Genomic DNA, 25,967 nt, shown 5'->3' on the forward strand with positions numbered 1-25,967 from the left:
GCATGTTTGCTATATTTCTTGACATCCAGACTACTGTCCATACTGGGATACAGTTATTACATATGGTTACAGCTATTTGTGTCATATTTTAGTGTTTTTGTTGTGAAGTTCTGGGTTTTCATCCTTTATAAATTGCCCAGAATAGTGCTTCGGCACTAATAGGGAAGTATATAAATTAAAGTAATAATATGTATATTCCAATCTCCAAGATGCCAAGGAATACAATAACTATAGAACCACTGCTCTAATTTTCCATGTGAGCAAAGTAATCTTCAAGGTGTTGCAACAAATCCTTTTACCTTATATGCAGCAAAAAAGGCCTGATATTTAAGCAAGATTCCAAAAAAGAAGAGGCATTTGAGATCATATTGCAAATATCTACTGGTTACTGAGGGCATCCAAGACTTTCAGAAGATCCATCTATACTTTACAGACTACAGCAAAGCCCTTGTGTAGAGAATGAGAAGCTATGGGTAGTTCTGAAAGAAATGGGTGTTCCTCTGTACTCGATTGTCCTGATGTGTACCCTGTATTGTTCTCAGGAAGCTATTATTAGAACATTTTATCATTATATCTAATCTGTATGCAGAACATGTCATACTGGACGAGATTCCTATGTATGAGGTGTGGAAAAAGAAGGATGGGAAAAAAACCAATAATTTTAGATAAGCAGATAGCACCATCTTACTGGCAGAAAACAGCAATGACATGAAATAACTTTTACTGAAAGTGAAAGAAGTATGTGCTAAAGCAGGCCTACTGCTGAACACTAAAAAGACAAACATCATGCCTACTGAACTACACAACATTAAGGTGGACAATGAATAAAGTGAAATATTGAAAGATTTTGTATACTGGATTCTATCATTAATCCAAATGGGGACTACAGCCAAGTCATCAGAAGAGGACTGAGACTCAGAAGGCCAGAAATGAAGGAATTAGGAAAAAAATAATCAAGTGTAAGGATGTGTCACTGGGGACCAAGACAAGGATTGTCCATACTGTTATATTTATCACTAAATACAGCTGTGAAAGCTGGAGAAGAGCTTTGCAGACATCCTGGACTATCAAAAAGACGAAGTGGGTCCTAAATCAAATCAAGCCTGAAATATCCCTGGGGTCAAAAATGATGAAACTGAGGCTGTCCTACTTTGATCACATCATGAAAAGGCAAGATTTGCTGGAAAAGACAACACTGCTTAGAAATGTTGAGGGCAAGAGGAAAAGAGGAGTACTAAATTATGAAACGGGTTGCGTTTACAAGGGCTGAGCAAGGCTTGCTCACTGATAGGGGTGCTGTAAGTTGGAGGTCACTTGACAGCGCATAACAATGTAATGTAACGTACTGCGATCTTTAAAAGTGACACAAAACATCTTGTTTGCACCCAAAACAAAGCCCCCTGTTTTTCATCTGTTCACTGTGGGAAGGTCTTCCATGGAACTCGCTGCTTTGCCTGAGAGCCCTTTCTGGGCAAGGCAGCATTGTGAGGCAAGTGCCTGTTGCCGTGGTAACCGGCACCGCTGAAGCGGCAAGGACAGACGGCTGGGTCTGTTTCAGAAAGGGAGATCCTGTCTGGAGAAGTAAAAGCACCATCAGATGGTGAGGTGAGACGGATGCCGCACGGATCCTCCTGTCCTGAAGCTGGACCTTGAGCCCTGCACGCCTAAGTTTGCCCTAGAGAAAACAGCCTTATTGGATCCAGGTAAATGTGGCCCAAGTTCAGCTCCTCGGACCCGGTTCCTCCACAATTCCACCCTTTGCTCCCACCGTATTGAACCCCTTGTAGAGCAGACCAAGCATTGCAACGTTAAATACTGCCAAATGTTTGCACTTAGGTGTTCATGGTGAGTGGATGAGGTGTGTGTGTTCCACCACTTATATGTGGGACTGTGCTCACCAACCTGTTTCTTGTTTTCGGGAACCCTCTTTCGAGGCTGCAGGGCTCCTTCAACACGACGAGGTTGGGAGACACGAATGGATTGAGTGGGTTTGTGGTCTAGCAAAGCTATTTCTATGTTCTCATCAGAATAAAATTGTAAAACTGCATTAACAAATGTTGACATTTGAGGATTATTTCCATTCAGATAATATGTATTTCCATTCAGAATAATGACTGGCAGGAGTCTGGCATTTTACAAAAGTAAAAAGCAGCTCACACTGTCTGTTCCACTGTAAGGGGTCCTTCATTTTGCCAGGTGAAAGGATCAGTTTCAGCATGCCCAAGTCCACTGATGTTTCCTCTCTCTCATCTCTGACTATGCTGTTTATTACAGTTCCATGCTCTGCTCAACGTGGACCACGTCCCTTGGTCAACTGGCTCCCATCTGCTTCTTGCATTGTGATGGAATCTAGTGCCATTAAGTTATAACACGGTTGCTGTGTGATATTTGCTTCTCTCCCCTGCCAGTACCAGCAGCTCAATCCCAGCCATGGGTCCTCCTCCTACCCACCTGCTGACAGGCCCAGTTGGTGCCAAAAAATGGCACAAAGATACTGAAACAGCACTGAAAGAAACCACCAAAGTGACGAAGCGCTGTGGGAAAGAGGCCCTTGATCTTTGGCGCTCAGTCCAACCTCCAGACCAGCCTGAGGAAACACCATACGAACACAAGGCCAAGATTGACTCCTGGAGATTTAAGCTTGATGTCCTGGCAACTGGAGAGGTGAAGACCAAACCTCCAGAAGGACCAGGAGTGACCCTATGGAAAAGCAAATTGAAACCTCCCCCTTGGATCTGCAAAATCGCTTTGCCGTGCTGTCGCGACTTCAGTACCATGAAGAACAATGAGTTTGTGGCTCAGTATGTGAGGGAGACCCGCCTAGTGGTGAGCCGTCTGCGCCAGGCCCTCATTGAGATCAATGAGCAGTTCAAGGGGCTGCTGCGCCTGAGACAGAAGCTTGATGCTACTCTGGATAAAGTTCGCCAGGGCCTCGTCACCAACAAGCAGAGCCAAGCCATCCGGGAGCACCGGCCAGAATCAGAAAAGGTGAGCCCTTCTTTGACACACATAGATGTGTGCCTTCTCTGGCACACATATCTCAGACACACAAAGTTAATTACTTCCTGACGAGTCAAACTGATGAATCATTGCCAAGGAGAAAATCATGTGTGGCAAGCCATCATTTGCAGACTGCCTGAGCCATAGTTCGTTTAAAACAATCCATGAATTGTGTGGCCCATTATTCTTCACTTGTCATTGTAGCAACATTTGTAGAGATTTTGCTTCTCTGATTAGAACATGTTAGGCAAGCAATTTGTGTTGGACAAACACATTTTCTGTCTCCATGTCATTTACTCCAAGCAGATTAAAATCAGAGGCACCTAGGGGGAATTAATTCCATCCTATTAAATCAAGGAACTTATTTGTCTGAGAGTATTAGATCCCTCCCTCTTTGAAGGCATATCTGCACCAGAATTTGGCATGCCCCTTGCATCACATTTTTTAAAAGAAATAATCACCAATTCCTGTGGCAATGAATTATGTATGTTAATTATCTATTATGTGAAGACATGCTTCCTTTCATTTGCACCAAATCCACTGCATCATTGGCACATAGGTGGAAATTAGCCTCAGTTTTCCAGGGAATTCTCTGGTGGAACATTTCAAGGTTGTAGCAGAAGCATAGGCTGTTGGCTAAGTCCTCTGTTTTCCTAAACTGGAAAACATTTGTTTGTTTGTTCAGTCATTTAGTCGTGTCCGACTCTTCGTGATCCCATGGACCAGAGCACGCCAGGCCCTCCTATCTTCCACCGCCTCCCGGAGTTGTGTCAAATTCATGTTGGTTGCTTCGATGACACTGTCCAACCATCTCATCCTCGGTCGTCCCCTTCTCCTCTTGCCTTCACACTTTCCCAACATCAAAGTCTTTTCCAAGGAGTCTTCTCTTCTCATGAGATGGCCAAAGTACTGGAGCCTCAGCTTCAGGATCTGTCCTTCCAATGAGCACTCGGGGTTGATTTCCTTTAGAATTGATAGGTTTGTTCTCTTTGCAGTCCAGGGAACTCTCAAGAGTCTCCTCCAGCACCACAATTCAAAGGCATCAATTCTTCGACAGTCAGCTTTCTTTATGGTCCAGCTCTCACTTCCATACAACACTACAGGAAAAACCATAGCTTTGACTATTCGGGCTTTTGTTGGCAAGGTGATGTCTCTGCTTTTTAAGATGCTGTCAGGGTTTGTCATTGCTTTCCTCCCAAGAAGCAGGCATCTTTTAATTTCGGGGCTGCTGTCCCCATCTGCAGTGCTCATGGAGCCCAAGAAAGTAAAATCTGTCACTGCCTCCATATCTTCCCCTTCTATTTCCCAGGAGGTGATGGGACCAGTGGCCATGATCTTAGTTTTTTTGATGTTGAGTTTCAGACCGTTTTTTGCACTCTCGTCTTTCACCCTCATTACAAGGTTCTTTAGTTCCTCCTCACTTTCCGCCATCAGAGCGGTATCATCTGCATATCGGAGGTTGTTGATATTTCTTCCTGCAATCTTAATTCCAGCTTGGGATTCCTCCAGTCCAGCCTTCCGCATGATGTATTCTGCATATAAGTTAAATAAGCAGGGTGACAATATACAGCCTTGTCGTACTCCTTTCCCAATTTTGAACCAATCCGTTGTTCCATATCCAGTTCTGACTGTTGCTTCCTGTCCCACATATAGGTTTCTCAGGAGATGGATAAGGTGGTCAGGCACGCCCATTTCTTTTAGGACTTGCCATAGTTTGCTGTGGTCCACACAGTCAAAGGCTTTTGCATAGTCAATGAAGCAGAAGTAAATGTTTTTCTGGAACTCTCTGGCTTTCTCCATAATCCAGCGCATGTTGGCAATTTGGTCTCGAGTTCCTCTGCCCCTTCGGAATCGCGCTTGTACGTCTGGGAGTTCTCGGTCCACATATTGCTGAAGCCTACCTTGTATGATTTTGAGCATAACCTTGCTGGCGTGTGAGATGAGTGCAATTGTCCGGTAGTTGGAGCATTCTTTGGCACTGCCCTTCTTTGGTATTGGGATGTAGACTGATCTTTTCCAGTCCTCTGGCCACTGTTGAGTTTTCCAAACTTGTTGGCATATTGAATGTAGCACCTTAACAGCATCATCCTTTAAGATTTTAAATAGTTCAACTGGAATGCCAGTTAAATAGTTCAACTGGAAAACATTTGCCCCAACTAATTTGACACTTACTGTTCTTGTGGATGTAGACACTCGGCCAATGTTTGCTCTCCCACCTTTTGTGTAGGTACCTGACAAGGCAGATGCATTGATGAAATGGGAGAAGGAGGAGTTCCTTAAACTGAAAGCCAAGCTGGAGGGGATGATGGCACTGTCAGGAGATCATCTCAAGGTATCAAATCAAGCATAGGTTGATGGTATAAAAACATTAGCTTGCCCAGAATTTGTACTGATACAGGATTTGTACAGGATTTGTCAGTGAGTTAGTAATCTGGCTGTGGAGCTAGAGGTTAGGATTTCGATTTCCTATTGTGTCTTCTGGGACAACAGTCAGCCTCTTTAAGCTTTGGGCAAACTGCACAGTCCCCGGATGACCCCAGAAGAAGGGAATGGGAAACCCGTCCTGAGTATTCTATAACTAGGAAACCCTGGAAAGGCTTGCTATAAATCAGAATTGATTGACAGCACATAATTACTGTATTATTAATTAGTGGAAGCTGAAATCACCATATTAAAAAAAAAGAAATCTCAATACATATGAAAGTTTGGGGCATATTTATCATTTATCAAAGCAATACATTTTCCGAAGCTTCAGAAGAATACTCCACTATACTGCAAAAAGGAGAAGTCATAGCATCCTGTCAGATGAGGCTCTGAGCATCCTCCTAATGATCTGTAGGGGACACAGTTGTTGAGTTTCAATACAGAGGTGATTCTTTAATCATCACACAAAGAGTGCACAGGCATTTTAAATTCATTGTGCTGGAGTCACGTCATTCCCTAGGGAACAACATGACTCCGCATCAGCCCAATTCATTGGTTACCGCTACAGAGTGCAGCATACATCTTTTTTTTTGTTTTGAAAATTATTATTTTTATTCATACACACCAACATACAGAACAAAAAACTAAAACCTAACAATAACAAACATCAAAACGAAACATCCATACTACACCTATAGATCACAGATTTCGTCATTGTCTGGTCATCTGAATATCATCAGATATTCTAGTCCAGCTGTCACTTTAACAAAATTTCAAAGGTGTGTGTGCAAGAGTCTTTTCATAATGAGTAGGATGTAGGTATAGAAGGAAAATATGTACAGTAGTTGGACTGGGTCCATTGACAGGCTGCATTACAATCATAAGCTGAAATTTCTCTCTCCAATATTATTAGGCTGATACCCAGTGTGGTGTAGTAGTGGACAGAGTGATGGATTATGATTCTAGAGACCAGGGTACAAATCTCTGCCCAGCCATGGAAACTCACTAGGAGGTGGAAATGGTAAAACCCTTCCTTAAATATGCCATGTATCTTGAAAACCATGTTAGGGATGCTGTAAGTCAGTTCCAACTTAACAGCACATAACAACACATTGTTAGGCATCTAATGACTTAATGGAATACATATTGGGATTTCCCTCTCCTATATTGTTAGCTATAGAACGACCAGGTAGAGAAGGCTATTTTGGAAAGGAAGGATCTGAATGATAGAGGCTGCTGAGCTGATGGAAGAATCCTTGCAGTCTGAGGACCAAGGTATGTTACAGATGTATAATTAGATTGGCAAGGATTGGCAAGGAATTCTATATCTAACAATATAGGAGAGGGAAATTCCAAGGTACTGTATGTATTCCACTAGTGCTCCAGAGACACGATAGGGCGGTCTTTTGTGATTAAGTAATAATATATGCTCCTTACCTCTTGAAAATAATCATAAAACTAGGAAAAATAATTTGCAAACTTGAGGCATGAAAAGTTTTCAATGCTTAAATAATTACCTCTTCTAATCCTCTCTTCTGGCAGTACTTTAGCTTTATCTCCTGCTCCACTCAAGTAGATTGGCTCAGATCCAAGCTTTCTACTTCTTGAAGGCAGAGTGCAGGGATGCAAGTGAGTTTCTTGTCTCTGGCTTCCTGCTCACACCCGCCCCACTTGCTGCAGGCCCTGGGCACATGCAGGCAAACCCTGGACACCTTGTGTTGTGAACGTGGCCGTGTACTGGACCTGGTGCCACAGCCTCTGCGCATGGTTCTCCTAGGGGCTGGACGTGATTCCTGGCTTAGACTGGGTCGGCCTTCGTCCCCTTGGGTGGAGCGAAATGAGACACCTGTCCCTGACCCTGTTGGACCCTTTACGCCAGGTAAGGAAAAGAACACTATCCCACAGAGTTCTAGTAAGTAGGAAAGCAAACATATTGGAAGTCACTACGCACAAGAACTCAAGAATTAAAACATAAAAGACTACTGCATATATGTGTTACAGAACCCTATTTGGCAGGGAGAGAGAATCTGTGCCCCTACAGATGTCTCTGGCCACAATTCCCATAATGACTTCCCTTTGGCCATAATGAAAACTTAGCTTCTGAAAACTGAAGTCTAAACATCTCTGGAGGGGCAAACGTGTCCCATCTGTCTGATGCAAGGCAAAGAAAGGCAATGACTATTCAGAGGTTAAGAGGGTGCTTGCACCTCTAAGCTGCTGAAATAGCCTGCTAGCATGTATATTTATACAAAGCAATGCTTGTAAACAAACCCAGCCTCTCATATCAAGCAGTAGGCTGACTGCTTCTTCATCAGTGCATGAGGAACAGCTCAGCATGTTATCCCTTGATGTGTCTCTTCTCAGTTTATCCTTTGATGTGTCTCTTCTCAGTTTATTCCTGTTCTTTTATCAGTGTTGCATTTGGGGTGTAATTCACAAAAGCTTGGACTAAATAAAATTTGCTAAATTCTAGTATCACAAAAATATAAGGTACTGTAAGATACTAAGGAATCATAGGGTTGAATGCAATCATTGGCAATAGGTGATGTCTGAGTTTTGGAAGATATGCAGGTAGTTTTAGAGGCTAGCTGATGAGAAGAACGCCTAATTGTTAAAGCAGCCTGTTAATTGCTCTGGACACTGCTTCTGTTTCTATGTGGCTCTGTCTGAGCACCAGCAGAGGAAGAAAAAAAAACTAGGGAAAACATGTTACACGTGGTATCGAGAAAACATGGGTGATCTTACAGTCTCATAGATTTTAAAGCAGTGCAATGTGGTTCAAAAACAAAAGCAGTTTTCCACAAAACAGCAGATATTACTTTGTAAGCAGCATATAATAGATCATTCCATTGCCAAAACTAAGGAGCTGAAGTTCAGGTGTGTCAGAGAACTATGTAGTCCAGCAAGGAAACAGGCTTGGAGAAGAGCTTCTATTTCTTCTCCCTTTTCCAACTTCTTTAACCCTCTAGACTGTGCAGCAGCTCTGGAACAGGCTCGCCGCCTCACCTTCCTTACCAAGGATATGATACTTCAGCTACAGAAGACTATCAATGAAGCAGAGAACATCCGTAATACAGCCCACAATACTATTGAAAACAGCCTGCAAGGCAAGAGGGATGAGACACTCTCTCATAAGGTAAGGGGAGATCTAACATCCTATTGTTCTGATGCAGGGTCTGCGGGAAAAATCCTTTATTGGATTACAACTTCCAGAATCCCCCAAACAGCAGAGCCAATCATTATTCTTATACATACAGGTATTTCTTGCACCAGACAGAGTGATTCCACCAAACTTAATGAAATTATTCCTTAGCATTAGACTTCCCACCAACACAAAAACTGAGATCAAGATGGCTTGAACAGTATTTCTAGAAAACAAAGTTACTGGTCCTTCCCTCATGTAAAAAGATAGCCAGAGGTCATCACCTTTCTCCTCCTGATAATTAATGCTGTGTAATGTGGCCATGGCAAAACAGGACAGCTCACAGCCACCTAGCTAGTGTGCATTCTTTTTTAAATAGGTGAGCAGTCATGGTGGAGTAGTGAGTGAAAGAAAGGTTGTGGCATGGGGAAGGGGGGCTTAGCTTTTGACCATGGCATGTTTCTAATCAAAGTTCTCCCTACCCCCACATCTGCTGACCACATTAACAGAAAAATATCTACGGATGCCAATGGATCCTGTGTTTTCGTCTTACTGATAAGCACGTACAAGGATATTCGTAACAAATAGTGCAGCTAATCAGATTTCGAATCACTCTGGAACATGAGTCCTGCAGAGCACTTTTAGAGCCACAAGAACACTTTTTCCCCCTTTCCTGTCCTCCTGGATCTTTCCTACTGTATATACTACACCCCCAGCAGACTCAGGATCAGTGCTGGTTGTGAGCCTTGAAGCTGAGCACTTTATTATAATTGTAATTATTTGGTAATCATCAGATTTCATGATACCATTCACATAGTCAAGGCATCCAGTGCCAGAAGCAGCAAAGCAACCCCAAAACATCTTTGAATCTCCACCATGTTTGACTGTAGGGACTGTGTTCTTTTCTTTGAATGCCTTTTTCTGTAAAAAGTGCCATGATTATTTTAACCAAAAAGTATACTTTTGTCTCATCTGTCCACAGTACGTTCACCCAGAAGGATTTTGGTTTTGTCACATAAGTTTTGGCATACTCCAGTCTTGCTTTTTTTATGCCCATTCAGACAACCCTTTGTTGTAATTTTTCAGTAATTTTGTCTTCCATCCATGTCCAGGGAGGTTAGCTACAGTGCCATGGGCTGTAAACCTCTTGATGATATTGTGCACAGTGGACACAGGAACATTAAGATCTCTGTAGATGGACTTGTAGCCTTGAGATTGTTGATGTTTTTCCACACTTTTTTCTCTCAAATCCACAGACAACTCTTTACACTTCATTCTTTTCTCCATGCTCAGTGTCACACACAACACAAAGGTTGTCAACTTTTCTCCATCTTAACTGGTTGCAAGTGTGATTACTCTATTGCCCACACCTCTTACTTGAGACAGGTGTATCTAAATACAAATTAAAGGAGCATCACATGCTTGAAAAGCAATTATTTCTTACAATTTAGACAGGGTGCCAATAATTTTGGCCAGTGCATTTTTTGGTTTCTGTGTGGGATTGTATCAGATTTGACTTTTATTTTCTGTTTCTTTGTGCTGTTTCAACATAAACCAAACAAATGAACATGGAATACTAAAACATTTGCAACTGCAACAATTTTCTGAGAGAAGAGTTGCATTTTCTGACAGAAATGCAAGGGTGCCAATATTTTTGGCCATGACTGTACATACACATTCAGAGACCCTAAGCAATCTGGTCCACCGCTTTGTTTTCTCTCTCCGATAGGAACGGCTAGACATGAGCCTTGGAGGGACACGTAGTACTCTGCACCGCTGCCAGCGTTTCCAGCATGAGATGTGCATCACACGAGGAATGGCTTTGGTGAGCATCTAGGGCTAGAGAGCAACCAGACTGTAATCCATTACATTCTGCTCTGTTCATCCCTGACTTTGTGAAGATTAACTGGGAAAGGATCTTCTTCCTCCTCCTCTGTCCCACCTACTACCCATACTTGATTTGAAACCATTTTTGTGTCCACAGGGTCCTGCAAGTAGCAAGTACTTGGAGACACGAGAGAAGCTGACACGGCCAGCGGTGAAGGTGTTCCAAAGACATGTGGGAACACAGTTGCCTGAAGCCGCAATCCTCAACCAGGTAAAAGGCCAATAGGAGTCACCTATTTTTCAGAAGCATAGGCTCCCTCACCTATAAGGTGTGGCAGGATCACTGCATACTGGTGACAGTGCAATTTGACAGATTAGAATATTGTTTGGCTGATCCCTTCTACCAGTAATGGAAGCTGAAAATATTGTTAGTCCAGTATGCCAAAAATGGTTTCTTGTGACTGGAAGTGGTTCTTGAGCAGATTGGTAACCAGCCCTTCAACCCAAGATCCTGTTAAAACTAGAGATCCCCAGGATGAGGTCTGGATGTTGTCATGTAGTAAACATAACTGTACCACTGTGCTCATTGGTAATTCAGGATGTTATCATGTTGCTTAATTCTCTCTAAGGCCTCAGAGTCAAATCTCTTTGCTGCATCTTTTTGGCTGCAAAATTGGTGAGAAAGGATGTCTTCTTTGGCTCCCAAATGTCTACTTACCTTCTCACATTTTGCTTCTCTCCCCTAGTCTACAGCCCAGTTAGATCGCTCCATTGAAGATACAGCTGAAAATATCCAGCACCTAAAAGCCACCCGGTGTTACTTGCGCCAGTGCATTCATGACAAGCAGACAGGTTATGACGTCGATGGTAGCATTAAACGGTTGCAGCAGCGCCGCGTGCACCCTCGCACCACCATGAAAGAGACTCTTGAGCTGGTCTACACCTAGCAAGCAAATGAATGGAGATAACATGAAAATAAAGAGCTGGACACCCTAGAGCAGCATAGAATAGTCTTCCTGTTGAGTGAGGGGGAATACATGATTGGCAATGATTGAGACTAGGGCACCCACGCAGTCTTCTAACACAAAGCACATGAGGTTGTCCGGGAACCAAGACATTTCAGCTTTAGTTTGGTATTAAAATTCATTTATCAAACACTGAATTTTAGATCACAGTTCAGGGTACCTCATGACGAGTAAGCTTCACAAAGCCAAGAATTGGAAAGCTAAGGCTAATGTAACAGACTTGGCCTGTGATCAGGAATGGTAATATGACATGCTACAAATTGGGCTTGCTTTCAACTCGCCCTCCTTGCACCCACACTTTTCTTTGGTCTTTCAGGCCTAAATCCATATGGGAAGAATGAAATGAATGGGACAGAAAAGGTGCTACATCTTGTCCTGATACTATATTGTCTTATGAAACTTCTGAGCCTTACTGTATTGCTAGAGTAATCTTCCAGTGAGTTGACTCATTGGTATTCCATACTGATACATAGACACTTTTTCTCTAGTGCTTCCAAAGTATAGCATATATGTCTTAGAGTGCATTTGTTGAAAACTACTGATGTATTTCATTAAGCCTTATGAATTAAAAATTCCTCTGATTGGTTCAGTAATGTTCTTACTAGGAGTTATAAAGTTATTAAAACAAACAAACACATGAGGGAGTTTTGTGCTATGAACCTTCAAATGTTGATATCACCACATAAATCAAAACCAGAGAGTCTTATGGTACCTTAAAGATTAAACGTGCTCCAGACCTTTACTCTAGTCAGCTGATAAAGCAGGAGATCAGATCAGTTTGAAACTTGACCCATTTATATATCTAGAGACTTTGTATCGTTCGTTCGTTCATTTAGTCATTTAGTCGTGTCCGACTCTTTGTTACCCCATGGACCAGAGCACGCCAGGCCCTCCTATCTTCCACTGCCTCCCGGAGTTGGGTCAGATTCATGTTGGTTGCTTCGGTGACACTGTCAAACCATCTCATCCTCTGTCGTCCCCTTCTCCTCTTGCCTTCACACTTTCCCAACATTAAGGTCTTTTCCAGGGAGTCCTGTCTTCTCATGAGATGGCCAAAGTACTGGAGCCTCAGCTTCAGGATCTGTCCTTCCAAAGAGCACTCGGGGTTGATTTCCTTTAGAATTGATAGGTTTGTTCTCCTTGCAGTCCAAGGGACTCTCAAGAGCCTCCTCCAGCACCACAATTCAAAGGTATCAATTCTTCGGCGGTCAGCTTTCTTTATGGTCCAGCTCTCACTTCCATACATCACTACAGGAAAAACCATAGCTTTGACTATTCGGACTTTTGTTGGCAAGGTGATATCTCTGCTTTTCAAGATGCTGTCAAGATTTGTCATCGCTTTCCTCCCAAGAAGCAGGCGTCTTTTAATTTCGTGGCTGCTGTCTCCATCTGCCGTGATTATGGAGCCCAAGAAAGTAAAATCTGTCACTGCCTCCATATCTTCCCCTTCTATTTGCCAGGACGTGATGGGGCCAGTGGCCATGATCTTAGTTTTTTTGATGTTGAGTTTCAGACCGTTTTTTGCACTCTTGTCTTTCACCCTCATTACAAGGTTCTTTAGTTCCTCCTCACTTTCTGCCATCAGAGTGGTATCATCTGCATATCGGAGATTGTTGATATTTCTTCCGGCAATCTTAATTCCGGTTTGGGATTCCTCCAGTCCAGCCTTCCGCATGATGTATTCTGCATATAAATTAAATAAGCCGGGGGACAATATACAGCCTTGTCGTACTCCTTTCCCAATTTTGAACCAATCAGAGACTTTGTATACCTTGGTTCAATCATCAATCTAAATGGAGACTGCAACCAAGAAATCAGAACACTGAGACTCAGAAGGGCAGCAATAAAGGAAATAGACAAGATAGTCAAACATAAGAATGTGTCACTAGAGACAAAGACCACAATCATCCACGCTCTTGTATTTTCGATCTCCATGTATGGATATGAAAGCTGGACAGAAAAGAAAGATTACAGGGAAAATGGATTCGCTAGAAATGTGGTGCTGGAGGAGAGCTTTGTGCATACCCTAGTCAAACAATTCGGTCCTAAATAAACTCAAGCCTGAACTATCTCTGAAGGCAAAATTATTGAAACTGAGACTGTTCTACTTTGGGCACATCATGAGAAGACAGGATTCTCTGGAAAGGACAATAATGCTGGGACAGGTGGAAGGCAACAGGAAAAGAGGAAGACCAAATGTGAGATGTCCTGACTTCCTAAAGACTTGAGTCTACAAGAGCTGAGCAGGGCAACTGAGCGCAGGACATTTTAGAGATCGCTCATTCATGGGGTTGTGGCACGTCAGGGGCACATTGACAGCACATAACATCAGAGCAAGTACATTGTAGAGAGGCTAAGGTTCTTGCATAAAACTTGCAACTGTATCTGAAATTTGGCAGACAGTTCCCTCAGAAAAGGCAACCATGTCTCCAAATTTCTGCCAAGAAATAAAAACATTACTTTTTACAAAGATTCTGAAATAGAAATTGCCATAGCATCTCTCTCTGAATGTTTTTTAAAGGTTCAGGAAGCATAATTCACATATAATACTAAGCTCTGGAATCTGCCAACTTTTTAACTTGCTGTAATTCTGGCAGCTTTTATTGGACTGGGTTGAACTTTGTCATTTTTATAAACCTTATAAAGTAGGTTTTAGTTGATTAGCTCAAGAAATGTAATTTTTATAATAAACAGAACTTTGAGACTTACACAGGCAAGATCTTTTTGGGGTACTTACTTTAACTAAAGGGGTACTCAAATTCATGGCCTCCTGGTACTTATGAAGGAAAATACAATTGCAAGAATTTGAAAGGGAATATGGCTTAATACATTAGAACCATTAATCTGTCATTTGCATAACAAACTTTATGTGCTAAATATTGAATATATGGCTAATCTTAAATTTAGGAAGTCCACACATTTTTCATTTATCAACTTGCATGAAGGAAGGACAGCACTCCAGTTACCCCACAAGAGAAGATACTCTGGTTTTGCTGGGGAGTTCCAGTATCTTCCTCTTAAAGCACTTAACTGAGATATGCATGTAGGTGCTTAAGAGAAGCTACTTGAAAATGGTGCCTTCTGACATTAGAGAGCTTCCTTTGGTGAAAGGGGTGGTTACACTGTAAACAAATGGCTTGCACTCAGCAATAAATTTGTATGTGCCTGTATGTTACAGACCTTGCACTTCAGGATTATGGAGGGAATAATACACATTCTGTATTCAGACTTGGTATCAGACAATGGTATCATTACTCAGAACACTAAGCTGAAAACATATTTTAATCTTGGTGCTGATATTTTAATTTTTCCAAATGCTACTGTTATAAATATCAGCCATAACTTTCAGAAAAGTTCTTTTTTGCTCCTAGTCACCAAGATGCCACCTCCCAAAAAGGGAAAAGAGGGTTAGGCTTATGACATAAGAGAAGGGCTCGCCATATGAGAGAAGGCACACCAAGAGGCACCTGGCCAAGAATTTGGTCATGTTGCAGATTTTTGAAAATCTACCCTTTTGAGCTACAGTTTCTAGAACTCCCAGCTATGACAATGCTGGCTAGGGGATTGGTGGAAGAGTGGTAAAAAAAAAAGTAATGCTTTTAAGCTCTGGTTATTTCCACATAGACTCCACACAGATTTAGTAGCATGTCTGATTTACTAAGAGGAGAAGGGGACGACAGAGGATGAGATAGTTGGACAGTGTCATCGAAGCAACCAACATGAATTTAACCCAACTCCGGGAGGCAGTGGAAGACAGGAGGGCCTGGCGTGCTCTGGTCCATGGGGTCACGAAGAGTCGGACACGACTTAATGACTAAACAACAGAAGATTTATTATAGATACATCTTGTCAAGATATTTCATATTAGCAGTAGCTTACAAGTATGGACAGCTTTCCCTAACTTCTACGGTTTTGCTTCACTTGAAGTTAGCACCACGTTTGATCCATCCTCCTGAAAACACACGAGAAGATGACTGGAGTGCGCAGACGCGAAACACCTAAACCTCTCAGGCTTGTCCAACCTTGGCCCTCCAGATGTTCTTAGACTACAACTCCCAGAAGCCTTCACCACCACCTCTGCTGGCCAGGATTTCTAGGAGTTGAAGTCCAAGAACATCTGGAGGCCCAAGGTTGGACAAGCCTGCAAGCTTTTCCAACACTGAGAGGAATTGGAACCACTATAAAATTAAATTCAAAGAGAGTCAGAGGGGATTGGTGGTAGGAGAAAAAGGAGAGGAAAGAACAAACCCCTTCATAAGCCGCCTAGAGTGGTCGCAACGACCAGATAGGCGGGATACAAATAGAATCAATCAATCAATCAATAAGCGGACACACAAACAAGGCAGAAGGCTTCCTCTGCAACCTTCCACACCCTCCGCCGAGCCGCCATCTTGAACCGAGCCCGCATGCGCCAAACGCGAACCAAACCAACGCGAGAGTTCCCTTCCTTTGATCCATGATTCTATGAAGACGGCGGCTGGAGAGGATCTGCGCATGCGTATGAACTGCCGGAAGTCCTCAGCCCCTGGATAAGGCTCTGGGTAACCCCGCGCGTGGCCCTTTTCCGCCGGAGCCCGCGAGCAGGAGCGGAGGCCTTCCATGTGAGTCTGTGGGGCGGCCGGGGATGGCGGGGGGCAGGAAGGGCCGTTCCGGGCAAGGAGGGCACCGTGGGGTTGAAGGAGGGCAGAGCCGGGGTTGAGGGCCTGAAAGTGGGCAGCGGGGACGGAAAACAAGGCGGCAGAGATGGCGGGGAAGGGTGGCCGTGGCGGCCCGGTGGGTCCTCGGTGGATTGCTACGTAACCCACGAAGCTCCCCGAAAGGCCGCCTCTGATGATTTCCTCTTAAGGCGGCTGTGAGGGAGGAAAGATGGGGGTCTGAGGTGGCCTTGGACACCTTAACAGGGCAAGCGGGGAAGAAATGCTGTGGACGCTCCCCCTCCCCCAAATGATGCCTGTTCCTTCTTCTCACGTAGCATATAGTCATAATTGCCTGTTGCTCATTTCCATCTATAGATTAATTTTTAAAATAAAATTAAAATGGCTTATAATTAAAATGTGCTTTGTTTGGGTCTCACACCCCTCGGGGGGAAGCAGACACTGCCTGTTCTCTCCCCGCTTCTATTTGTTAATTTCTCCCTTCCCGAAAATGTGCTTATTATGGATGTTTTTGCTTCCTCCTCCTCCATCCCTCCTAAAGAAACAGGTCCTGATTGCCCACGACCCACCTCTTGAGGAGGCACCGAGCAAGCGGAGGCAAGCATAGGCACGTGGCCTTCCCCGTTGGGCTAATATTCAGCCTTTAAAAAAATGCAGATCAATTCTTTTACATTCCCAAGTTCCCGTGTTACCCAGGCTTGCTTGGCCAAGTGGTCCTGATCTTAGGCCAGAGGTGGAAGAGTTACAGCTTTAAAGATGTAGCTGAAGTACAACTCTTGCCATGCCTCCCAGCAGTACAGGCTGGCTGGGGTTTATAAGAATTGGAGTTTGGCAACATTCAAAGGATCATGGGTTCCCATTGCCTCAGAAGGAAGAGGCAGAATTGTATTTTTAAACCAAGTCTTGAATGAAGTTCAGTTTATCTGCAGACCAAGCAGGTAACTCAGATACAACATTTTTTTTTGTGCCTGTGTATGTCTGGGTAAAGAGCAGATGTCATAAGCCACGGAGGTTTGCTGGAAAGAAAACGTTTCTGATGCTCCACCTGAAGGTCCCAAGGCTCCTATGAAATCCTTTTCATGGGAAAGCCACAGGGTAGTGTGTTGGAGGTTTCTTTTTCTATAAATTGGTTACTAACCATAAAGTACTTTTAGCAGTTTTCATTTTTGGAAATTGAAGAGTCTCCCCGCCCCCATATCCTGCAGCTTCCCCACCACAAAAGGAATTCCTTTGGAGGTGGGGATCAGATTGCCCCTCCTCCCAAAAACTGCCATGGCTGAGGACATTATAAGTCTGGTAGTTTTGCAAACAATATTTCAGGTAAGTATTTGGCTAGAAGCAATAAGTGGCACTGTATTAGAGAGTGATGGTAGATCTGACACTGAAGTGAAAAATATGTTTCCCAGAACCTGTGCAAATATCTTGGTTTTTAAAATCTATGCTCAGTAGTCTTGTCCATCCTAATGAATCTGGGAAGGAATTGCCAAGAGCAGGATATTATACATGCCTATCCCTGTTTAATGCTTTCATGTAGGTAGAGGAGCAAATATAGGTTATCTGTCGACCTCTGTCCTACAGTAGAGTGCATTTAGGCCTTTACACAATCTAATAGCTTCTCATTCTCTTTCCAGAATGACTGACTGGGAGACAGCCCCTGCTGTGGCAGAGACCCCGGATATCAAACTGTTTGGGAAATGGAGCACAGATGATGTTCAGATCAGTGACATATCATTACAGGTATTCTGACAGACGGCATAACAACTGAATTGTTGATTTTTAGTAGGGCTTTTCGTATCGTGGTTAAATTATTGCCTGTTGTATTGCTTTGAACTATGTTGTTTTCATTATTGTTGCATATTGAGGGTTTATGAGTTTTAGCCTTCTGCAAATTGCCCAAGGTAGTGCTTGTACTAATGGCCTGGCATATAAATAAATGCATGGATGGATCAGTAAATAAACAAATAATAAACCAGGCCTAGGTAACTGCAGCTTTTCAGCCAGTGTTGGACCTTTTTTCTCATACTCCCTCCCCTGGCTAGAACTGGGGTGTATGACAGAAGATTTTCCATTTCTAAAAAGGAGTGTTGTTTCATTCAGTTCATTAGTAGCAGTGAAAGGATGCTAGTACAAAATTTGGCAATGTATTCTGCAGACAATGGCAATGAAACTGGAAGGAGGTGGTTAGATGAGCAGTGCATCTCATATACATGTTCTGTATGCTAAAATTAATATATGGACAATATGCTGCTAAGCATTTTCCTAAGGTCCAGTGCCCTGTTGTGGATCACTTCACCAACTCTGTGATGGTGTGAAAATACAATAATGCCAAGAAGCTCATGATTATGTGTATCATCATGCATTCAGAATTCCCACCCCCACCCCAAAGCTCACATCACTGGCCTATAAGATTTGCAGGCAAAGAATATCTTGAGGGCTGCGGTTTCCCATTTCTGGTGTAATCAATGTTGAGAAAGACTTCAGGTCAGTGCTGTTTTGCAGTTGAGATCTTGGGCTGGGGGGAATTGCCTGCGTTTCACTGCTCAAATTCCTGTCCTTTAGTGTGTTGGCTTTTTTTTGATTTCTGCAGGATTACATTGCCGTGAAGGAGAAGTATGCAAAATATTTGCCTCACAGTGCTGGGCGATATGCCGCCAAGCGTTTCCGCAAAGCCCAGTGCCCCATTGTGGAGCGCCTCACCAATTCCATGATGATGCACGGACGCAACAATGGCAAGAAGCTGATGACTGTGCGCATCATCAAGCATGCCTTCGAAATCATCCATCTGCTGACAGGAGAGGTGAGCATGGGAGGAAAGCACTTGCTTAGTCTTGTTGGAATAAAGGGGATAAATTACTTGGTCATGGACAAATGGTAAGGAAGTGAAGAACTCATGCCTATGGGAAAGAACAGTGTGTATTTTTTATGCAAGTGTTGCACTACACGTGGAAGCATAGCTTTTGTATAATTAGAAATACATTGATAGAATAGCGAGGGGTTTCCTGTCTTCTCATGGAGCAGTAGCCAGCATGCTTTAGCCTTTTGAGAATGCAGAAACTCAGGACTACACTCTGCCCCAGGAGACATATGTTCGTTTACGAATTGCTGGTTAGCTCAGTGGTTTAAGCTGCAGAGATTGGGAGTTTGATTCCTCATTGGCTTTTCTTGATGGGCTGGATTTGATCATCCATAGGATTCTTTCCAGCTCTGCAGTTCTAAGATATTATTAAGTTCAATATTGCTGTCCATTAACAAAGAAACCAAGCTGATTAGGAGCTGATTATTTGAGGAATTGCTGGTGCCCCAAGTGCCCTCATCATTTTAGGAAAGGAAATACATAGCATACTGAAATATTTTTCACATAGTGTTTGACTAAGAGGCTCATATAAGGGTTATTTAGGCTGGAAGGAGTAGTATAAGTTTAGTAATAAGTGCTTAGTATAAGTTTTACAAATAACCTGCACACTATTTGATATTAAAGGGAAGGAAGGAAGTATCACGATACAGTGCAGTTCTTTACTCTGACATTAAGGCTGGAAGAAAGCTTGGAGTGGCAAACTGACGGCAGTACAGGGGTCTGGTTGGCCATGTTGGAACAAGTGCTTGGCACAGTTTGCCATACTGATGTAAAACGTTTCAAGTTTGTTGTCCTGCCTTAAGTTGTTGCCACTCGACTAAGCCTTGATGGATTTCAACACAAGACAGTTGCTCATGGGCTCTCAGTAACTAGTTTTCAGATCTTTGGTAGCCATGATTTTTATGCAGAAGACTTGTGTTGCGGGGTTTCCAGAGCTGCAAGATCATCTGGTTTGAATTATATTTTAGCTGGCTTTACGAGTTTTGCAATAATTGGCATTTGTTATTTTTGTTCTATATTGCTCTCTTGAGGGTGGGAAAATTTGGGTACCTGTTTGTCTCCTTTGGTAAGATATGTAGTCTGTCTTAGCCAAGTGTGTATTTATGCTTTGTCAGTTATCACCTGCATTGCAGACAGTAGCAAATATAGCTGTAGAATACTTAATTATTGAACAGTCCTATCATCCAAGGTGACAACAAAACCTTTTATTGGAATTAACTGCCTGAACCTCACTTCTGACACATGACGGCAAAAGGTTTTTAAAATAATCTTTACTTGGGCTGTGCCCATTTTATAGTCAGAGAAGCTGGTGTATGTTCTTTGAAGAGTTAGTTGCGATTGTGAAACTTAGTCCCCGTTGTCTTTGTTGCAGAACCCCCTGCAGGTCCTGGTGAATGCCATCATCAACAGTGGTCCCCGTGAAGACTCCACCCGTATTGGCCGAGCTGGCACAGTGAGGAGACAGGCTGTTGATGTGTCACCGCTGCGCCGTGTCAATCAGGTATGGATTATTCTTTGAGGAAGAGCAAGATCTGATTGTCTGAGATGACTGTCCTTGCCAACTGATCTCTGTCTGTCTCTCTCTGCAGGCAATCTGGTTGCTCTGCACTGGCGCACGTGAAGCTGCCTTCCGTAACATTAAGACCATAGCCGAGTGCCTAGCGGATGAGCTGATCAACGCAGCTAAGGTGAGATGAAGTAACTGCAAAGTTATCTTAAGGTGGTCTGGCTGCTGGGTTTGAGCAGCGTCTGGGAGTCTCTTCATGGCTGGAGATTAAAAGGTATAAGAGCCTGGCCATGTTTGACAAGTTTTAAGGCAATGTAGAGGTGCATCCTCCAACAGAGAAATATTGTGGTTTGGAGAATAATAATAAGCAAGTCCCCACTATAATTAAAAATGCATCTCATAGAAAAGGTTCTGTTCATGAAAGTTTATGCCACTATAAATGTCAGTGTCTGAGGTGTCACAAGACTTATTTTTTTACTATGACCCTTACTGTGAGGTTTTGCTAAAATAAGTCATCTGATCTACAGGCTTAGCACTATTTAAAATCTTCATCAGTAAGCTACCTACAGAAATGCACAGCAGAATCGTGGCCTTTTGCAGCAGCAGAGACCTCCATGAAGCTGGGAAGAGGTCTTTCTGCTATTCTTATGTTTCAGCTGTTAACAGCATCCCCAGTGTGACTTCTGTAGTATGAGCCTTGCCCCTTTTGTGGCAATGTCTTCAGCTGCTGTGAAGTTCCACTGCACTGTGTGTGTAGGATGGAGAAAGGGTGAGTGGGATTTAGGGGAAATAATTTATACAGGAATCTCTATTGCCTAGACGTGGGCACCTGTTTAGGTTTGTGACTGTCAGTTGCTTCCTTTTCTAGGGTTCTTCTAACTCCTATGCCATCAAGAAGAAGGACGAGCTGGAGCGTGTGGCCAAGTCAAACCGTTAAGAGCGGCTGCTGGAAGTCCAAAACAAATAAATAGTTGTTTTCATACTGTTTTGTTTCTCTCTGAATCAGTCTTTTCCGGAGGCATGTGGGGTTGTCTCTGATTTTGCTTATGGTGGAATGGTCCTCTGTCAGGCACTTCTGAAAGGCAGCTTGCTTTTGAAGATTGGATAGGGTGTGGAAGAGTGTGATTGATATGTATGATTTATTCTAGTTTAAGTACCACCAAGATGAAGAAATGTAGTCAATGTGGATGCTTTCAGTCATTCTTGGTTTACATTGTTGAGTCAGTCCTGTGTTAGACACTATATTTTCATCCTTTAAGCTGGATGCAGGAGAACTGCTTGTCCCTCTAATTTTGTATTGTTGACAAAGCTAGTAACAGTAGCTATCAGGCTGGAAATTCCCTTGGGATTGAATTTGAAGCCTTCTAAGGTAAAGGTTCCCCTTGACATTTAGTTCAGTCATGTCCGACTCTTGCTCATCCCAGTTTCCAAGCCATAGAGCCAGTGTTTATCTGTAGACAGTTTCCATGGTCATGTGGCCAGTGCGACTAGACACAGAACACCGTTACCTTCCCACCGAGGTGGTACCTATTTATCGACTTGCATTTATATGCTTTTGAACTGCTACTTGGCAGGAGCTGGGACAAGTGATGGGAGCTCACTTTGTCGCATGAATTCAATCTCACAACTGCTGGTCTTTTGATCTAGCAGCACAGAGGCTTCTATGATTTAACCCAGCATTATTGCTGTTTATTTACTATTTTTATTTATTTAAAATGTTTTGTCCCACTTTTTCTCTTTATAAAGTACCCAAGGCAGCTTACTTCAGTAGAAGACAATATTTAAAAGCTAAAAACAGTAAGTCTGCAGTGGATATAAAAAGTTTACATACCCCTGTTAAAATGTCAAGTGTATGTGATGTAAAAAAAATGAGACAGAGATAAGGCATTTCAGAACTTATTCCACCTTTAATTAAACCTATGAACTGTACAACTCAGTTGAACAACAAACTGAAATCTTTTAGGTGGAGGGAAGTAAATATAAAAACCTGAAATAATATGGTTGCATCTGTGTGCAAATCCTTAAACTAATACTTTGTTGAAGCACCTTTTGATTTTATTACAGAATTCAGCCTTTTTGAATATGAGTCTTATCAGTATGGCACATCTTGACTTGGCAATATTTCCCCACTCTTCTTTGCAAAGATGCTCCAGAGATGCTTAACAGGGGTGTGTAAAAGTTTTATATCCACTGTACTGTACATATATTGCAAAAGAATCAAACAGATGCCAAACTAAAATGACAAGCAAAATTAACACCAAAGCCACGCACAAAGTAACAATATGCAGCAATCCATTTTAAAACCCCACTTAGACATCTAGTCCCTAGGGGAAGGCCTGTTTAAAGAGGAAAGTTGTCTGTATGTGGAAGGACACCAAAGATGGGGCCAGCCTGGATTCCACTAGGAGGGAGTTCCAGAATCTGGGAGTGGTGACAGAGAAGGCCTTCTCCCATGTCCTCACCAAATACATCTGTGAAGGTGGTGGTAGAAAGCTAAAGGCTGCTGCTCCTGATTTCCAGCCAGCAGATCCATAACTGTTACAAGGAGAGTGTTTCGGCTAAGGATCAATTATTGACTTAGGTGTCCTGGGTACCAGGTGGTGATGAAAGGTCCTAACTGCTAGCTGTACCTAGTGGAGTTGAGAGAGGGGCCAGAGGGTACCCAGGACACCTAATTTCACTAAGGGGAAAATATAGTGCCTGGGGGTGTGGCGCCTAAAGTGACCTGTGAGTTATATTGAGCCTCATATTTTCTAATTTCAAGGCACAGAAGTGGTGGCATTCTGGCAACGTGCAGATGATAAGGTAAATAACCCCATTGGCTCCAAACTTTGGATGATCTGGCCTTTCCCAGGAGGCAAGAAGTCTTGGCTACTGGCTGTATAGCCACATGCTCCACTGAGGGTTTTTATGGAGAGAAGCATTTTAAGCCAGTCAGAAAATAATGAAAAACCTGCCTTTGCTTTTTAAAATGTATTTTTAATTTTGGATCAGGGTTTGGCTTACTGAGCTCTTTGAAAGCATCTTTTAGTTACAATGCCAGGTAGCTCTGTAGAAGCATGAGATGCTACTCATGTCATTTGCTTACTTGGAAAAGAAAGTAAGGCTTCAAATTTTCTCTTGATCTTGTTTAACTCATGCAAGGTATTGTGAGTGTTTCTTGTAGCCATATTGAAGCTTGGATAGAGTGTTGTTTGAATTGAGATCAGTAGAAATACTGGTTTTCCAAATTTCTCACACCTGAGAAAGGAACCATGTACCCACTAGCTGTTTTGGCTTCCAACTCTGTATCTTAACCAGCATGCTTGTTAGTCAGCAATCATGAACATTTATTTGGAATTATTTATTTAGAATACAGCATCTTTTACCTCATCTTTCTCCTTAAAAAGGACCCAAGCAGCTTATATAATTAAAATACAGTATTTTAAAGCTAACAACAGTGAGTGTAGCATTAATAAAAAGGATCAAATAAATACTGTATTAAAAAGCATAAGCAACAGCAAAACACATTCTAAGCAGTAAGGTACAACAATGCATTTAAAAAAAAAACTCCACTCTGGGAAAGCTTGTCTGAAGAGAAAGGTCTTGGCCTGCTTGCAGAATAATTCATACCATTTGGAGCATACCATTTAGCCTGGCATGGCCTGGAGACCTGCTTCATGTAAGTGTTTGAAGCTTTATCAATGTGGATAGCTTTACATGAAGATTAGAGAAACCTGGAAGACTATGAGGAACAAGGTAGTTTTGATAGCTGGAAGTGAGAGCTGGACCATAAAGAAGGCTGGCCGCCGAAGAATTGATGCTTTTGAATTGTGGTGCTGGAGGAGGCTCTTGAGAGTCCCCTGGACTGCAAGGAGAACAAACCTATCCATTCTGAAGGAAATCAACCCTGAGTGCTCACTGGAAGGACAGATCCTGAAGCTGAGGCTACAATACTTTGGCCATCTCATGAGAAGACTCCCTGGAAAAGACCCTGATGTTGGGAAAGTGAAGGCAAGAGGAGAAGGGGACAACAGAGATGGTTGGACAGTGTCACCAAAGCTACCAACATGAATTTAACCCAACTCTGGAAGGCAGTGGAAGACAGGAGGGCCTGGCGTGCTCTGGTCCATGGGGTCACGAAGAGTCGGACACGACTAAATGACTAAACAACAACAAATATAGTAGTCTCTTCCTCAAATGCTTGTTGCTGAGGAGCACCAGCAGGAGGCCCTGTTGCTCTGTTCTGCTTATTCATCACTTTCCCAGAGACATGGGTTTGGCTTTGTGGGGAACAAATGCTGGACTATACATTCCTCGGGGCAGATTCAGCAGGCTGCTTCTCATTGTTCAGTGAGGAAAGTTTTTCCAACCTATTTATAAAGAACTTGAAAACAAGTTTGGCAGTGGAAGTTCCCCACCCACTTGGATTACCCTGAACCTTTGGTATACAAATTTGTCTCTAACCCTGGTCACCAAGTGATTCTGGATTTCTTGTTTGCCTGAAGGGGGAACTAAATGATCAATTTGTACCTGTGACAGACTGTGACAATATGGTGCACATTAACAAGGCGAGAAGCAAAGCACTTGTGCCAAAACAGGCTGCTGGTGATCTTCAGTTTTGAAACCTGAAGGCTTGCTTGTCCAAAACCACCCAAGTCCTCAATCTCAGTTTGAATTGAGCTACCATACGGGAAGATCTTAAAACAGTAACTTTTCATGGGTTCAGCCTTCTGCTCCTTAAATTAGGTTGTGTTTTTTTATATCAGACATTGTTTACATTTTGTAGGTGGTTAAATATGATGGCCGTATATGTTGTTCTGGCATTGAATAACGGCAGGTATTAAAAGTAAAAAGGCCATTAGTCAAATTACACTTTACACTAATGTCCTGCTGCATTTAGAAAGGTGCTTATCCTTCCTCGTCTCTGATTTTTGAAAAAGTACTTTGGTTCCTTTTTATTGCCCATTACAAAACTTGAAACAAACAAAAATGTAGTCAGTAGAAACTTTAATTCATTCAGTAGTTCTACTAAATTGTATACAGTCCGTTAAAGTTCACTCATGACATGAAGAATGTCCACAAATATTTTCAGAAAAGCAGATATTTAAAATATTATCATGGAATGTTTTCATCCGAGCCCAGGAGAGCAGAGAGTCAAACAGTAAAGAAGAAGCCCTATTTGCTTTTTTAGCAACCAAAGTGATATATAGCTTTAGAGATGATCCATCTCTGAATGCCATAGCCAGCATTGCTTAAAATCCAGTTAAGAATGAGATCGTTTCTCAGGTTTAACTTAGCAATTCTACATAATTCTGGCTTGCATATAAGTAGCTTGTGCTAGGGAGCCTTTACTGTTCTTATTGAAGAAAAATCTTGAATTAATGAAGTCAAAGTTTAAACTTCTTAGTGACAAACTTCCCAAAATACTGTAAATGTAATGGATTAGGATGTGCAGGTCCAAGAACCAGCTCAGTGTATGGTTATGTTAAAATGTTTGCAGTTAAAACTACGGTGTGGTGTACAAGTGGGAGTAGATTTTGCAGATTTGTGT

The 25,967-nt window shown here is 42.6% G+C and overlaps 2 protein-coding genes and 1 long non-coding RNA gene across 5 annotated transcripts; 2 read left to right on the forward strand and 1 right to left on the reverse strand.

The window, feature by feature from the left end:
* Positions 1-38: 38 nt before the first annotated feature.
* On the forward strand, positions 39-12,011 carry TEKTL1 (tektin like 1). The gene is made up of 8 exons (XM_020810091.3): positions 39-1,703; positions 2,275-2,988; positions 5,228-5,332; positions 7,105-7,303; positions 8,394-8,560; positions 10,296-10,391; positions 10,551-10,664; positions 11,140-12,011. Exons 2-8 carry the CDS (start codon positions 2,431-2,433, stop codon positions 11,338-11,340), a joined length of 1,440 nt encoding a protein of 479 aa, XP_020665750.3. The 5' UTR covers positions 39-1,703; positions 2,275-2,430; the 3' UTR covers positions 11,341-12,011.
* On the reverse strand, positions 5,701-15,896 carry LOC144587600 (uncharacterized). Of its 2 annotated transcripts, none has more exons than XR_013542758.1 (3): positions 15,298-15,896; positions 11,112-11,336; positions 5,701-7,333 (listed from the first exon to the last, which is right to left on the reverse strand). It is a non-coding gene; the product is annotated as an uncharacterized LOC144587600 (long non-coding RNA). The 2 variants fall into 2 exon arrangements; XR_013542757.1 differs by having other exon boundaries at positions 5,701-10,399; positions 15,298-15,895.
* On the forward strand, positions 15,868-21,419 carry RPS5 (ribosomal protein S5). Of its 2 annotated transcripts, none has more exons than XM_020810119.3 (6): positions 15,868-16,019; positions 17,705-17,810; positions 18,661-18,870; positions 20,300-20,428; positions 20,517-20,615; positions 21,303-21,419. In XM_020810119.3, exons 2-6 carry the CDS (start codon positions 17,706-17,708, stop codon positions 21,369-21,371), a joined length of 612 nt encoding a protein of 203 aa, XP_020665778.1. In that variant the 5' UTR covers positions 15,868-16,019; position 17,705; the 3' UTR covers positions 21,372-21,419. The 2 variants fall into 2 exon arrangements, with proteins under 2 accessions (XP_020665778.1, XP_078244899.1); XM_078388773.1 differs by lacking the exon at positions 15,868-16,019 and adding an exon at positions 16,296-17,011.
* Positions 21,420-25,967: the final 4,548 nt, after the last annotated feature.

This window comes from Pogona vitticeps, chromosome 2 (genome assembly GCF_051106095.1).
Source record: "Pogona vitticeps strain Pit_001003342236 chromosome 2, PviZW2.1, whole genome shotgun sequence".
NCBI classification, from domain to species: domain Eukaryota; kingdom Metazoa; phylum Chordata; class Lepidosauria; order Squamata; family Agamidae; genus Pogona; species Pogona vitticeps.